The sequence below is a fragment of the Pelophylax lessonae genome (assembly GCF_965119305.1).
Source record: "Pelophylax lessonae genome assembly, chromosome: 7".
NCBI lineage: Eukaryota > Metazoa > Chordata > Amphibia > Anura > Ranidae > Pelophylax > Pelophylax lessonae.
Window position 1 is genome coordinate 54,920,368 of NC_138774.1, and position 16,992 is coordinate 54,937,359.

Sequence of the window (16,992 nt, forward strand, 5' to 3'; positions counted from 1 at the left end):
TTTTTTTTTTGCCATCTGTGTCTTATGCCTCGTACACACGCAACGATTATCGGCCGACCGACCGATCGTCCGACTTTTGTCCAGAGTTGTGTTTTGTTGGTTGGAATGTGCCTAGACTGCACACAAATTTTCTCGGCCAACAAAAATCTACTTCAGAAGTGATGTCATGTGCTGGTTTACTTTCCGTGTGTTTTTTCTTCTCTGAGCATGCCCAGTCTTGCTCATCAGATTTTTGTCTGCCGAAATCTGTACTGACTGACGAAAAATCGGCCGTTGTGTTGACGGGCAACAAAAATTTTATAGCATGCACACCAGATTTTATTCGGCCGAAAAGTCGGAGTCGGTGGTCGAAAGCATCATCCTAACAAGCTGAAAATCGGCCGATCGGACGTTGGCCAAAAATTCACGGCCAACTATCGACGCGTGTGTACAGGGCATTATTGGGGAGATTTCCCTTCACTTCCTGTTCCATAGCCAAAATAGGAAGTGAGCGGAAATCCCTTCAAAGTGAGGAAATCCCAGGGTGTCACCAGAACTGGTGGCCCATTGGAAGATCTCTCTTCTCTATTTCTGTTCCGATGTCAACCCAAAAGTTGGGGTTTTCTTTTACTCTCGATGACAATGAAAAACAGGACACAGTGAGAGGGTGAATCTCCCCAACCGGGACATAGATAATAGAGTTCAAATCCCTCTCCACTCTATCCAAAACTTAAAAGAAAAAGAAAAAAAAATAGTTTTGCCTTTAGTGAGACTAGAAAATTGAACATTTCATGTTTTTCCATCCTGGGAGCTGGAGTGGCTGCCAGGCTCCTACTGTATAATAGCCAGCTGCCTTCTTTCTTGTGTGAATGAGGATGGACATTCAATGTAGTAAAAATTATACATATTCTGCTTTATCATTATTCTTAAAAGAGGAACTGGAACCGTATTTTTAGGATGCCAGCTCCCGGGATTAGGAAGCCCTGCCCACTCACTCACTCACTAGCCAGGCCAGGCAGTGAGCAGCTAAGAATATTATGTCTGAGGTGTGACACTTAATTTTTGGTTTGCAAAGTTTGGTCATTTTGAGCATGGTGATTTAAAATACACTTCTCCTTTAGCAACACAATACAGCCTACTGCAGCGGGGTGCATCATTTCATAGAAACTAAGATGGTTCTGGCATTCAGTAGTCTAGAATGGATAGACTAATGGATACTCTGAATTTCAGTATAACATTGTGCATGCTTTGCTGCGTATTGTAAAGTGGAACTCCAGACGCAAACACATTTTATAATTTCTTAAAGCTGAATTCCAGGAATTCAGCCACGTTGAAAGAAATGCAGGCACACGGGTTAAGTCCAAAGAGGTGCATGATATCTCCTGAACTTAACTATATTATGTATATCTGACAGGTTTCTGCCGGGACATACACTGACACTTGGGGCTGTGAGAGAGGAGAGAGAGGCACATAGAGCAGCTATGCTTGCCTCTCCCATCTGCCCCCCCTTCAGAGAAGTCTTTGTATTTTGTGAATGAGTTCAGGAGGAGGGAAGGGGCAGGCATAGCAGATGTACCGATTCTGATGCTGAGGATGCTTAGACCTGAAGCATCAGCGTCGGGCTACCGGAAATACAGTAGCCGTCTTCTGTCAGATGTAAGTATTATAGATAAGTCCAGGAGATTTCATGCAGCTCCTTGGACCTATCTCTAGTGTGTGTTCACTTTTTTAACCACTTAAGCCCCGGAAGATTTTACCCCCTTCCTGACCAGGGGGTTTTTTGCGATTTTTTTTTTTTTTTTTTGATCATGCGCTATAAACAAAAAAAGAGCGTAATTTTTGCAAAAATAACTATTTTTCACTTTTTTTATATGAAATTCACCCCAAAAAAATGTAAAAATCAAATAAATTTTTTAACATTTTTGGCCAAATTGTTTTACGCTACATATGTTTGGTAAAAAAAAATTGCAAAAAGCGTATTTTGATTGGTTTGCGCAAAAGTTATTGCGTTTACTAACAAAGGGAAAGATTTTTGTCATTTTTGGTGTTTTTTTTTTTTTTAACAAGTAATGGCGGCGATCTGCGATTTTTTTTTTTTTTTTTTTTTTTTTTTTTTTTTTTTTTGCGGCACTGCGGCGGACAGATCAGACCCTTGACTGACATTTTTGACACTTTTGGGGGTACCAGTGACATTACTGCAGTAATCAGTGCTATATATATGCACTGTTACTGCAAAAATGACACTGGCAGGGAAGGGGTTAACTTTATTGGAGAGGGAGGGGTTAAGTGTGTCCTAGGGGCGTGCTTCTAACTGTAGTGGGACATTCCTATTGGTGTAAAAAAAAAAAGATCAACGGTTCTACATAGTAAAACCGTCTGATCTTCATTTTTACACAGGGGAGAATGACAGGCGGCTTGTTTACATAAGCCGTTCTGTCTTTCTCCCGCTGTACCGGCGATCGTAGTGTGACTGGCGGACATCGGGTCCGCCAGTCACACTCCCGCACTCCTCCGTGAACGAGCCTCAGCGGGCGCGCGCTCGCCCGCTATTGGCTCTAAAAGGAGTGACAGGCGAGTTACGTTAATTAACGTCACTCTGCCTGGCCGGGGCTGACCGCCGCAGTAAATTTACTTGCGGCGGTCGGCAAGTAGTTAAAAAGGGCTGAATTCCTAGAATTCAGCTGTAATTTAAAAAAATAAAAATAAACAAATTAAGTTACCTTTTTGGACGTGTGCATTAAAGCGGAGTTCAGGCCTTAAACATTTTTTTTTCAATAACATACCCCCGGGGTCAGTCAGGGCTAGTGCATTTCAGCAATGATGGTCTCTGAACTGTTCCCGGGTTCACTTACCTTTTTAGAAGAAATCCTTACCTTGAAAATGTCTTGTCCAGCGCTGCCATCTCAGGTGTGGGCAGCTGAAGCCGGAGCGTCCTCTTCGGTGACGTCGGAGTCCCAGAATGCCCTTCACCGGCCCCCGCTCGTCACTTCCGGTGCAGACGCGTCATCCCTGCACAGCTTCTGGGCATGCCCAGAAGCTGTTCAGCAGGGAATAATGCGCCTGAACCGGAAGTGACGAGCAGGGCCGGTGCAGGCGCATTGACTCCTTGGAGCGATGATGTTCGGGTCCCAGGAGTCAATGCAAGCAGGAAGAGACGGCGCGGGCCGCGGCCGAAGAGGGAGGAGGAGGAAGGAAGGTAAGTATATTTTCTTTAATAACAAGGTAATCAAAATATAAAAAAAAAAAAAAAAATTGAAATTATCCAATTCTTTTTCAGCGACAGTACAGCAAGCGGATCGTGTAAAGTCGATTTTGAGGCCGAAACTCTGCTTAACTGTGAAATATGCTTCTTTTTACATTCCATTTCATACTTTGTATATGCCGGAAAGTACAGCTTTCTATATGCTTCCGGTGCACTGTAGCTGTCATACAGGAAAAGTGATCCTGACATTAACCGCCCCCTCGCCTTTTGTTGACTTGCAGAATGTCTTGTGTTCTGTGAATTATTCACAACATGCAAGGCATTCTGTGAATGGAAAAGGGGAGAGGAGGGGCAGATAAAAATAGCAGGCTCACTTTCCTGTATGAGAGCCACATCGCTCACACCAACAGTGCGCCAAAAAACAGGAATAACTCTACTTTCCAGCATATGGACATGTATGACCTAAATGCAACGATTGATTTTATTTACAATCCCAACACCTGCCTGGAGATATTTTATTTATTTGTTTAATAAGTTCTAAAGAGTTGTTTGTGTCCTGAGTTCCACTTTAAACAAGCTTCCTGTTACTCAGAGCCTGTTTGTTTTTCCTGTCTTATAGAGGTGTGAACAGCTCCCTTCTGTTACATGAGGCTGAGTTTTATGGCATCACTCCGCTAGGTAAACATTCTGCTCTTTCTGTTTGATCCATTGTGTTGTATTTTGGTAACGAACTCTACCCATTTTCATTTCAGTGAGACGCTTACAGCTGTGTGAGGAGTTGGAGCGCTCTTCATGTGGCAGCGTGCTGTTTAATGGATACCTCCCACCCCCTGGTAAGAGATTCTGACAGATGCAGAAATATTTTGACCTCTAAAACTTTATTGATTGTTCAAATGGTGCGCCTAATGAAAAACATTTATTTTCAGGCTGCCACCATTAATGTTTTCTGGTACAAGATAGACTGACCTATTACCATGTCACTGTCACTCAAGTTCCCAGAAGGAACTGACCTATTATAGTTTTCTCATAATATGCTCTGGTTCTAGGGGGAATGACTTATTACAATTTTGTTGTCATTAATACTGTCTGGTGCTAGTAGCGGCTAGCCAAAAAAAATGCGCAGACACATTTAAATATTTTATTTTATTATATCTTTATCAAAAAGTATTTTAAATGTTTCACTTTTTAATTGCTGAAGTATTCATTTTTTTTTTCTAGTCTTTCCAGCTAAGAGAAGGAACCGTCACAGTGTTTCTGGGCTGCAGGTCGGCTCTAGAGGTGGAGGAAGTGAGCGGGCTCCTGTACGAAGGAGTAACACAATGCCCCCAAACTTAGGGGGTGCTGGTATCCTGGGGCGCTTGTTGGAAGAGAGAAATTATGGAAATGTAGGAGGTCTGTATCATACACATACTATAGGTATTACTAACTCGTAATGGAAGGGTACGCCTCTCTGTTCTGTTTTGAAAATGTTTCATAGTCTAGTGCATTGGTCTCCAAGCTGTGGCTTGGGGGCTGGATACATACCTTTGCTTGCCTTTATTAGGCCCTTTGAGTCATTATTCCTGCCACTGACATCAACAATGGGACACTTTCCCTGCCACCGACACCTATAATGGGACCCAGATTCTGCCACCAAAACCTATGATGAGACACTATTTCTGCTACCAACACCTATAATGGGACACCATTTCTGCTACCAAAACCTATAATGGGACACCATTCCTGCCACCGACACCAACCATGGGACACCATTCCTGCCACCGACACCAACCATGGGACACCATTCCTGCCACCGACACCAACCATGGGACACCATTCCTGCCACCGACACCAACCATGGGACACCATTCCTGCCACCGACACCAACCATGGGACACCATTCCTGCCACCGACACCAACCATGGGACACCATTCCTGCCACCGACACCTATAATGGGACATAATTCCTGCCACCGACACCAACCATGGGACACAATTCCTGCCACCGACACCAACCATGGGACACAATTCCTGCCACCGACACCAACCATGGGACACAATTCCTGCCACCGACACCAACCATGGGACACAATTCCTGCCACCGACACCAACCATGGGACACAATTCCTGCCACCGACACCAACCATGGGACACAATTCCTGCCACCGACACCAACCATGGGACACAAATCCTGCCACCGACACCAACCATGGGACACAATTCCTGCCACCGACACCAACCATGGGACACAATTCCTGCCACCGACACCAACCATGGGACACAATTCCTGCCACTGACACCAACCATGGGACACAATTCCTGCCACCGACACCAACCATGGGACACAATTCCTGCCACCGACACCAACCATGGGACACAATTCCTGCCACCGACACCAACCATGGGACACAATTCCTGCCACCGACACCAACCATGGGACACAATTCCTGCCACCGACACCAACCATGGGACACAATTCCTGCCACCGACACCAACCATGGGACACAATTCCTGCCACCGACACCAACCATGGGACACAATTCCTGCCACCGACACCAACCATGGGACACAATTCCTGCCACTGACACGAACCATCTGACACAATTCCTGCCACTGACACCAACAATGGGACAGAATTCTTTCCAATGTAAGCGAAAAGAGGTTTGACCACACTCCAGTGGATGAAGATAAAATGATCCTTTATTAAGATTGTAATTCCAACAAAACCATACAATCGAGCCACAAACAGTTGACACGTTTTACGATTCAAGATCTCCTAATCATAACTGTTCTGATTAGGTGATCTTGAATCGTGAAAGGCGTCACTGTTTGTGGCTCGATTTTCTTGTTTTGTTGGATTTACAATCTTAATAAAGGATCATTTTATCTTCATCTACTGGAGTCCCGTCAAACCTCTTTTCGTTTTACATTGAGTGGATCCAGACCATGGACTGGACTTGCACCTAGTTGCTTGAGGGTTGGATTGTCCTCACCTGGAGCAGTGTACATTTCCTTTCAGTGACACAATTCTTTCCACCACCGACACCTACAATGGGGCACATTTCCTGCCACTGACACCTACAATGGGGCACAATTCCTGCCACTGACACCAACAATGAGGCACAATTCCTGCCACTGTCATCAGCTGTTTCTCCCCCAATACCATAGATGGGGCATTGATTACTTCAGGCCCCCCCTAACATCTTAAGGGACAGTAAGCTGGCCCTTTTTTTAGAAAGTTTGGAAACCCCTGGTCTAGTAACACATACTAGGTAGGAGTTTTGTATTTTACGCTATGGCCATATGCATACTACTTGAATATTAGCAGGTGTACATAAGGTAACGTTTTAGGTTTTGTGTGTATGTGTGTATATATATACATATATATATAATGTGCTTTTTTTTTCTTTTCTTTCATTGGAGGACACAGCAGGCACCGGAGTTGTATATATTGTGTAATAGAGGGGCCTATAGACTTTTTTTTTTTTTTTAACATGCAGGTTCTATAATTTTGTGCTGTGCTCTGTTACCAGTGAAATCAACAAGAGATGTATTATATAGCAGATGAAGACATAAAAGGGGAAAAATTACTTTATTTGTCTTTCCTTTATCTGCAAGAGAAGCATTGCTTAACCTCCCTGGCTGTATTCCCGAGTGTGGCTCGGGGTTAACTTTTCAGTACCGAAAGCGGTAACCCCGAGCCACACTGGGGACTACCCCAGAATGTTACTCACCTTCCCTGCGATCCCCAGCCATCCTCCCTGAGGGCACTGGAAAAGTCACCAGGTGAAATCCTGTGGTGAAATGGCATGATGCAGTGTAATCCGTTAGGATCACAACTTTGTATCATGTCATTTGTGTATTTACATTTTTGAAATTGCCGCCAGTTCCACAAACCCCCCCCCCCCCGCGCGCGCGTTGCAACGTTCGCAGGGAAGGGACCCGGAAGACAGGTGCTGGCATCGTTTAAGCACAGCATCTGAGGACGGCGTGGGATCGCAGGGGAAGGTGAGTTTTAAAATATAAAACAGCATATTTCCATGCAAAACAATATACCACTTTTAGCACAGAAATCTGTACATAATCGGACCGCTAGGGAGGTTAAAACCTGGAGGAAGGAGGCTCATCTTATGATTCTCAAACACCTTCAGATCAAATCTATTGCAGCAATTCATTGCTCTTCGCCTGAAATATATTGAGCTACTGATAACTCTAAAGCTGGCCATACAGTGTATCAGGAAAGTATGCACAGCACATCACTTTTTCCACATTTTGTTATGTTACAGCCTTATTCCAAAATGGACTACAGTCATTATTTTTTCTCAAAATTATTCAAACAATACACCATAATGAGTAATGACAACGTAAAAGAAGTTTGTTTGACATATTTGCAAATTTATTAAAAATAAAAAAGGAAAAAAATCACATGTACATAAGTATTCACAGCTTTTGCTCAATACTTTGTTGACGCACCTTTGGCACCAATTACAGCCTCAAATCCTTTTGAGTATAATGCTGCAAGCTTGGCACACCTCTTTTTGGACAGTTTCTTGAATTCTTCTTTGTAGGACCTCTCAAGCGCCATCAGGTTGGATTGGGGAGCGTCGATGCACAGATATTTTTAGATCTCTCCAGAGATGTTCAATTGAGTTCAAGTCTGGGCTCTGTCCCATAGCCACTCCTTTGTTATCTTGGCTGCGTGCTTTGTGTTGTTGTCCTGTTGGAAGATGAACCTTCGCCCCAGTTTTGAGGACCAGAGCGCTCTGGAGCAGGTTTCATCAAGGATGTCTCTGTACATTGCTGCATTCATCTTTCCCTCAATCCTGACTAGTCTTCCAGTTCTGCTGCAGAAAAACATCCCCACAGAATTATGCTGCCACCACCATGCTTCACTGTAGGGATGGTATTGGCCATGTGATGAGCGGTGCATGGTTTCCTCCAGACATGACGCTTGCCATTCAGGCCAAAGAGTTCAATCTTTGTTTCATCAGACCAGAGAATTTTGTTTCTCATTGTCTGAGAGTCCTTCAGGTGCCTTTTGGAAAACTCCAGGTGGGCTGTCATGTGCCTTTTACTGAAGACCTCAGACTGGGGCGATGGTTCAACCTCTGGCCACTCCACCATATAGGCCTGATTGGTGGAGTGCTGCAGAGATGGTTGTTCTTCTGGAAAGTTCTCTACTCTCCACAGAGTAATGTATGACCAGCTTAACTTGTTTTTTTTTTTTTTTTTTAATATGGTGACATGAATTTAGTATTAAAGAATTATGTATGTTGGGGAGGTCATATGACCTTTATTTAGGTAAGAAATAATGGCCTTGTCATACCCCACATAGGTAACATGTTCTTTACCTTCCTTCCACTCAGGAACACTCGGTGACCCTGGGATGGTGAGGATCATCTGTGGACATCATAACTGGATTGCAGTGGCATTTGCTCAATTCATTGTCTGTTACAGGTATCTATAAGACGTCAATCATTGTCTCTGGTCTGACTTCTATATACAAAGCTGCTGTACTGAATAAAAAAAAAAAAATTTCAGTTACTTTTGTAAATCAGAATGAAAAACTGTTCTATTTCAGTGGAACATAGTGACTCATGCATAGATAACTTGTAGTTAAAGTAATTTTTATCATTATTTATACAGAGCGTTCTGAATAAGGATTGTATGGGAGAACTTGCTATTGCTTGATAAGTCTTTGTTTCCTAACGCATTTCAGTATCTGGTTTATTAACCATTTAAGCCCCGGAAGATTTTACCCCCTTCCTCACCAGGGGATATTTTGCGATTCGGCACTGCGTGACTATAACGGACAATTGTGCGGTCGTGCGATGCTGTACCTAAACTAATCTGACGTCCTTTTTTTCCCACAAAAAGAGCTTTCTTTTGGTGGTAAATAATCACCTGTGCAATTTTTTATTTTTATTTTTATTTTTTTTGATCATGCGCTATAAACAGAAAAAGAGCGTCAATTTTGCAAAAATAACAATATTTTTCAAATTTTTTTTTATATGAAATTCCCCCCAAAAAAATGTAAAAATAAAATTTTTTAACATTTTCGGCCAATTTGTTTTATGCTACATATGTTTGGTAAAAAAAATCGCAAAAAGCGTATTTTGATTGGTTTGCGCAAAAGTTATTGCGTTTACTAACAAAGGGAAAGATTTTTGTCATTTTTGTTGTTTTTTTTTTTTTTTTTTTTTTTTTAATGCGTAATGGCGGCGATCTGCAATTTTTTTTTTTTTTTGCGGGACTGCGACATTGGGGCGGACAGATCGGACCCTTGACTGACATTTTTGACACTTTTGGGGTTACCAGTGACATTACTGCAGTAATCAGTGCTATACATATGCACTGTTACTGTAAAATGACACTGGTAGTGAAGGGGTAAACTTTATTTGAGAGGGAGGGGCTGTGTGTCCCCCTAGGGGTGTGTTTCTTACTGTGATTGGCTGTGGCTTGAGGTGTAGGAACAATGATCAATGGTCCTACATAGTAGAACCGTATGACCACTGTTCCTACACAGGGGAGAATGACAGGCGGCTTGTTTACACTAGCCGCCTGCCTTTCTCCCGCTGTCACAGACGATCGTGAGTGAGCGGCGGACATTGGGTCCGCCGCTCACACGCGTGGGGGGGGGGGTTCCGTGACCGCGGGAGCGCGCCTCTGGCGGCGCGCTCGCTCCCCAGAGCCTCACAGGCTAGTGACGTACCGGTACGTCACTTTGCCTGTGAGGAGCTGACCGCCGCAGTATATGTACTTGCGGCGGTCGGCAAGTGGTAAAGGATGTTTGTAAACCCGTACTCTGTATAAGCCCAGTATATTCCAGAAACGGTACATTATCAGTCACTGTTACATTTATGCACTGCAAAACAGTGGGAAGTGCAAGCATGGTAAAAGGCATAGGTACTTGAATAACACCTTTTTTATTATGAATTATAGGTTACACATTCAAGTACAAACTGCAACATGTACTTATTGCAATGTACAGCAGAGGTGTGCATGTCTGTTACCGAAAATCACTTTATGGAAGCTGAATTTCTAAATATGTGCAGGTGAAGAATATCTGCCCGTACTATCAGTCTTCCTATAATAATGTCCTGGAGATCTCTGTCTGGCTCTGCACAGTGTACACAGCCTGATCGTTCCTCTCCATACAAAATAAAAATAAAAATTGTATCTTTACTTGTACTTTAGGCTTATTGGAGTAAATGATCCCCTATAATGGGGGACATTAATGTAAAATGTTTTCCAGCTAAAGTTGTAAGAAGATCTTATTGACTGAATAAGCTGACATATACTATATTACAAAAAGTATTGGGACACCTGCCTTTACACACACATGAACTTTAATGGCATCCCAATCTTAGTCCGTAGGATTCAATATTGAGTTGGCCCACCCTTTGCAGCTATAACAGCTTCAACTCTTCTGGGAAGGCTGTGCACAAGGTTTAGGAGTGTGTCTATGGGAATCTTTGACCATTCTTCCAGAAGCGCGTTTGTGAGGTCAGGCACTGATGTTGGATAAGAAGGCCTGGCTCGCAGTGTCTGCTCTAATTCATCCTAAAGGTGTTCAGTCAAGTTGAGTTCAGGACTCTGTGCAGGCCAGTCAAGTTTCTCAATCCCCAAACTCGCTCATCCATGTCTTTATGGACCTTGCTTTGTGCACTGGTCCAAATCATTTGGTGGAGGGGTGATTATGGTGTGGGGTTGTTTTTAAGGGTTGGGCTTGGCCCCTTAGTTCCAGTGAAGGGAAATCTTAAGGCGTCAGCATACCAGGACATTTCAGACAATTTCATGCTCCCAGCTTTGGTGGATGGCCCCTTCCTGATCCAACATGACTGCACACCAGTGCACAAAGCAAGGTCCAAAAAGACATGGATGAGCGAGTTTGGGGTGGAGGAACTTGACTGGTCTGCACAGAGTCCTGACCTCAACCCGAGAACACCTTTGGGATGAATTAGAGCGGAGGCTGCGAGCCAGGCTTTTTCGTTCAACATCAGTGCCTGACCTCACAAATGCACTTCTTGAAGAATGATCAAACATTCCCATAGACACACTCCTAAACCTTGTGGACAGCCTTCCCAGAAGAGTTGAAGCTGTTATAGCTGCAAAAGGTGGGCCAACTCAATATTGAACCCTATGGACCAAGACTGGGATGCCATTCAAGTTCATGTGGGTGTAAAGGCAGGCATCTCAAAACTTTTGGTAATATAGTGTATGTTTAAAAGCATGACTGCCCTAGCTGCTGGCTGCAGTCTGTCTGCCCATCAGTGAATGGACATTGATACCGCGTAAGAACATAGAATATGATAGAACTCCGGAATTCTGCCCATTGTCCTTTCCTATTACTACTGTCGTGTATTTTATTTTTTCTACAGAATGAAGGAGACCTCTGGCTGGCAGCTGATTTTCTCAAGCCCCTGTCTCGACTGGGTGATTGAACGGGTGGCCCTTAATGCCAAAACTGTTGGAGGATCACTGGGGGACCATGATAAGATGCTGGCTGTCTCCTCCTGCAGTGAGATTATCCTGTGGGCCATCTCCGGTGATGGAACCGGGAGTGAAATAGGTGAGATCATCATGAAAACGAATGTACAGTATATAGAAGTGGCTGGGAGAGGCATACCATTACTAGGTGGTATATAGAAGCCTGAAGCAAGCAATGTCAAATTTAGGATAATGGGTTTTTACCTGTTAATGTCCTTTCTGATTATTGCAGGAGTCTTTACCCTTGGAGTTCCAGCAGAAGCTTTGTTTTTTGTGGGCAATCAGTTAATAGCCACAAGCCACACTGGAAAAATTGGTGTGTGGAATGCTGTTACCAAACACTGGCAGGTAAGATACAGTATTCTGTTCTCTGTGCTACACCCTGAACCCTATTTATGTCTGTATGCTTGTATTGCCTAATCATGTATGCTCCTGCCTTGCTTCTGGTTGTGGTCAAGGCAGTTTGTTTTAATACTAAAAGACCACCAAACATTCAGTGGTGGTGACACAATCACTGACATTTAAAATGCATGAATCAGGAAGATTCACCTGTGGTGAATGTTTAGTGAATGTCAGATTCATTGCTTTATAAATATGCCCCATAACCTATGTATTTATTGGTAGTGTTGTGTATTTCGCAGTGGATTTGTGCTTGATCGGTATCTGAAAATAACATTAGGACAGAATATGATATAATTCTGTATTGTGGTGAAATTTAAGGCATGGTGTGTACATAATGGCTTCCGAAAAGGAGTGCAAAAAAAAAAAACAAGAAAAGCTTTATGAGAAGACCTGATGAAGTGATGAATGGAGAAGAGAGTTTGTCCTGAGCAGAGGTTGCAGCTGGGGTAATAATGCCTGGGAGTGAAGACATAGAGATTGGTTTTTACTAAAGGCAAATGTTCTTTCCACAGAGAAATTTGCACTTTGCAGGGGCATATTCCCTGTGCAAAGTGAATTTTCACCACATTAACCGGTTGCCGACCGCCGCACGACTATATACTGCGGCGGTCAGCCCCGGCCAGGCAGAGTGACGTATCGGTACGTCACTCGCCTGTCACTGACTTGCGAGCCTATAGCGAGCGGGCGCGCGCCCGCCGAGGCGCGCGCCCGCCGCGGCTCGTTCACAGGCAAGTCAGTGCGTGTGACCGGCGGACTCGATGTCCGCCAGTCACACTGCGATCGCTTCTGTGAAGGGAGAAAGACAGAGCAGCTTGTGTAAACAAGCTGCCTGTCAGTTCTCCCTGTGTAAAAGTAAAGATCTGACCGTTCTACTATGTAGAACGGTTGATCTTTGCTTTTACACCAATAGCAATGTCCCTACACAGTAGAAAGCACGCCCCTAGGACACACTTAACCCCTCCCTGTCCAATAAAGTTAACCCCTTCCCTGCCAGTGTCATTTTTGCAGTAACAGTGCATATGTATAGCACTGATTACTGCAGTAATGTCACTGGTAACCCCAAAAGTGTCAAAAATGTCAGTCAAGGGTCCGATCTGTCCGCCGCAATGTCGCAGTACCGAAAAAAAAATCGCAGATCGCCGCCATTACGCGTTAAAAAAAAAAACACCAAAAATGACAAAAATCTTTCTCTTTGTTAGTAAACGCGATAACTTTTGCGCAAACCAATCAAAATACGCTTTTTGCGATTTTTTTTACCAAACATAGGTAGCATAAAACAAATTGGCCGAAAAATGTTAAAAAATTTTGATTTTTACTTTTTTTTTTGGGGAATTTCATATAAAAAAATGTGAAAAATATTGTTATTTTTGCAAAATTTACGCTCTTTTTTTGTTTATAGCGCGTGATCAAAAAATCGCACAGGTGATCAAATACCACCAAAAGAAAGCTCTGTTTGTGGGAAAAAAAGGACGTCAAATTCGTTTAGGTACAGCGTCGCACGACCGCGCAATTGTCCGTTAAAGTCACGCAGTAAAAAATCGCAAAAAAACCCCTGGTCCTTTAGCAGCCAAATCCTCCGGGGCTTAAGTGGTTAATTAGGCTAACAATAGCCACTCACATTCAAAGAAAATAAAACTGTATTTTTGCTTGCAAATGATTGGATGAGGGGCGCAAGCAGAGTTCTTCACCTCATTCATTAAGCTAAGGGAAAACTCCCTTGCAAATTTCAATGCAAAAGGAACAGCCTATTTGCCTTGGTAAATCAATGCTATAGTAACTAGAGGCATGGAGGCAGGAAGTGGTCTAATAGAAGAAAATGAATAGAGTGTGATAGGATGCAGTCATTTCTGGTGAAAGGGTTACTTCTGGATCTTAAAGTGGAACTTCACCCAAAAGGGAAAGTTCCACTCTTCCTCCTCCTCCCCCTCCTATTTCACATTTGTCATCCAACCATAGGTGAAAATGTATCCCTTTTTCTTTCCGTGATACCCAATGTTCTATCTACTCACAGATCCAAGATGTAGTTCCGATCAACAGTTATGATACAGCTGGCTCCTTCCTGCTGCTGGGTTGTAACAATGGATCCATCTACTATGTAGGTAAGTGTCAGGACCCGGGTCTGATCCAGCGACCCCCTGCTGTGACTTGTGATGTCTCTTCTTGCTGAGCCACCTGGGATGCTGGACAGCTTCTTGGACAATTCCTTAAAACTATCTTGCGTTGAACTCTTTGCTCCTCTCATAAACTTCCTATTTTTGCCATGCCTTTCCTATTTGCCAGATTATTGTGCTCTCTCTAGCCAATATCTTGCTCTTGTCACTCCTCCTGCTGCCGTCTGTATATTTGCTACCACTTGTAAATTACTTTTTGGTTTGTTCTTTGACTGCGCTTCTGCTTGATACCAACCTGCAACCACTTGTTACTGACATTTTGGCTTGTTCACTGATTACTCTTCTGCTTGATCCTTACCTGCTACTGAACTCCGGCTTGTTCACCTCCTGATGGGGTGATCCTAAGGACCGCGACCTGGTACTAACACACAGCAAAATCCATCTCCACCTTCAGGAGCTCTGGTGAATACCAGCTAGGTCTTATGCCTGGAACACACAATGAGAATATCGGATGAATGATCATCCATCTTTTTCTTTTTCGCATGCTAGTCTCATATTAAAAACAAATACGGTACTAGAGTTCCGGAAATTCTCATAAGACAGAATACAACCTCCCGCGATGATGTAATGTATTCTTTTGTTTTTGAGCATGCGTGTTCTTGGTCTCTTGATTTTTAGTTATTTTTTTCTATTGATAAATACTGTATTTAATAAACAAAAATTGTTAGTTCTGGTATCTTATGAGAATTTTTCGTGCATGTCCCTTATGATAATTTCGCATGAATTGTCGTAATTGGCTCTCAAAAGCAAAAAGATTATCAGGCGATCACTCCGAAAGCGTTATTTAATAGGCATTAGACTCCACACCTCGGGTGAGCCCTTGTCATCCGCAATGGTGACCTGATTCTGTAGTTATCCAGCTGGTCAGTGATAGCCTCTATACTGCTATAGCTACTGACTCCTGACTAGAACAGTAGAAGTAACAGACTGCCAGGTCTGCTAATAGCTGCATATACAATGAAAATGAACAGAATATCATGCATTGTATGTGCAGAGGCAGAAAGATGGCTATTGGAAAATTTTTTGGTATCACATGTTTTTTTTCTAGAATAAACTGCTATTTGTGTTCTTTGTCTTGTTGCATATCCTTATTACTCTGGACCTCAGGAACATTATCTTCTTAAGCTTGATTCATGAAGTGATAGTAAACCACACATCACATACTAGCACATTATGAAATACTTATCTTTGAACAAAGTCTTTCAGCGGTGCGCTGTCACCACTGAGAGGGCTTCCATCTTCACCTGGTCTTCCTTCCGTGTTTGCGTGCTCTGGCCATCTGATTGGCTGTGCCACAATGATATCACTTCCGCACATGTGCGCGGGAGTCACGGACTGCGGCACGGAGCTCTGAAGGGACAGCACGGGTACGCTGTCCCTTCAGAGCGCATGAGTCGGTGACCTCACTGGCTGCATGCAGTGTGGATATCTCCTAAACAGTGCAGGTTTAGGAGATATTCACGGTACCTACAGGTAAGCCTTTATTCTAGGCTTACCTGTAGGTACAAGTGCAAAAAAAGTTTACTTCCACTTCTAAAGTGCTTGTAAAGGTTGAAGGTTTATTTAATCTTTATGCATTCTATGCATGAAGGTAAAAAGCCTTCTGTTTGCTGCTCCCCCCACACCCCCCTAATCACCTAAGCCCCCTCCTTATCCAGCGATGTGTCTCCCTCTCCTCATTGGCTGAGACCGTAGTGGGAGCCATTTGCACTGATCCAGGCGGAGGAGAAGAAGAGGATCGGGGGTGCTTTGTGCAAAACCACTGAGCAGAGCAGGTAAGTATAACATGTTTGTTATTTTTTTATTTATTTTTTATTTTTTTTTAAATTAATAAGCCAAACCTTTAATACCACATTAATTTCTCTGCTTCCGATCTTTCTTCACACTCAACCTATTTTTTTCAATTTGTATGCAGATGTCCAGAAATTTCCTCTGCGCATGAAGGACAATGACTTGCTTGTTACAGAGCTTTACCGAGATCCATCTGAAGATGCTATCACTGCACTTAGTGTCTACCTCACACCAAAAACCAGTAAGAGTCCTGTCACTGAGCACAAAGAGACATTTTCCCCTCCTGTACAGACTTGTTCTCTCTCAACCTATAAACAAATGTGTCTGGAAGTGATCTCCTATCTAAAGAAAGGTGTTTTTGCATACCGCAGTTTAGTAAACTTAGTCTTCTTTCTATAGGTGACAGTGGTAACTGGATCGAAATAGCCTATGGAACAAGTTCTGGTATTGTAAGGGTTATTGTTCAGCATCCAGAGACTGTTGGGTCTGGTCCTCAACTTTTCCAGACATTCACTGTACACCGTAGCCCTGTGACCAAAATAATGCTGTCAGAAAGACACCTAATCTCAGGTAATGGATGTTTGTATGTGCACTTTTGTGGTCATTCCCTAGTTTCTATCCACTGGCATTTCTTAGCAGTCACCATTTACAAACATGTGGTCAGTGTTTACAAACGTGGGCGGGGCCAGTCACTATTAACAAAAAATGTGGTCTGTGTTTACATACGTGGGCAGGGCCAGTCACTGTTTCCAAACGTGGGCGGGGCCAGTCACTGTTTACAAACCTGTTACTGTTGACAAAGTGGTCACTGTTTACAAACCTGGGCGGGGTCAGTTACTGTTTACAAATGTGGGTCGGGCCAAACCTGTCGCTTTCAAAATCAAAACCTTTCACTTACACAAACAGGATGTTACAGAACACACCCTGTGATTTAGATAAGGGGGGAAAGTTTGGGGGTTGGTTTTTAATGATAAATAT

At 43.3% G+C, this 16,992-nt stretch overlaps 1 protein-coding gene across 1 annotated transcript in view; it reads left to right on the top strand.

Annotated features, from left to right (window-relative positions):
- Positions 1 to 16,992, top strand: part of SHKBP1 (SH3KBP1 binding protein 1) — a 41,036-nt gene that overhangs the window by 13,578 nt on the left and 10,466 nt on the right. The window contains exons 5-13 of the mRNA XM_082262866.1: positions 3,801 to 3,859; positions 3,934 to 4,014; positions 4,400 to 4,573; positions 8,527 to 8,617; positions 11,542 to 11,732; positions 11,883 to 11,998; positions 14,064 to 14,151; positions 16,139 to 16,255; positions 16,414 to 16,584. Coding sequence (XP_082118992.1) covers positions 3,801 to 3,859; positions 3,934 to 4,014; positions 4,400 to 4,573; positions 8,527 to 8,617; positions 11,542 to 11,732; positions 11,883 to 11,998; positions 14,064 to 14,151; positions 16,139 to 16,255; positions 16,414 to 16,584 — 1,088 coding nt within the window. The remainder of the gene's footprint in view (positions 1 to 3,800; positions 3,860 to 3,933; positions 4,015 to 4,399; positions 4,574 to 8,526; positions 8,618 to 11,541; positions 11,733 to 11,882; positions 11,999 to 14,063; positions 14,152 to 16,138; positions 16,256 to 16,413; positions 16,585 to 16,992) is intronic.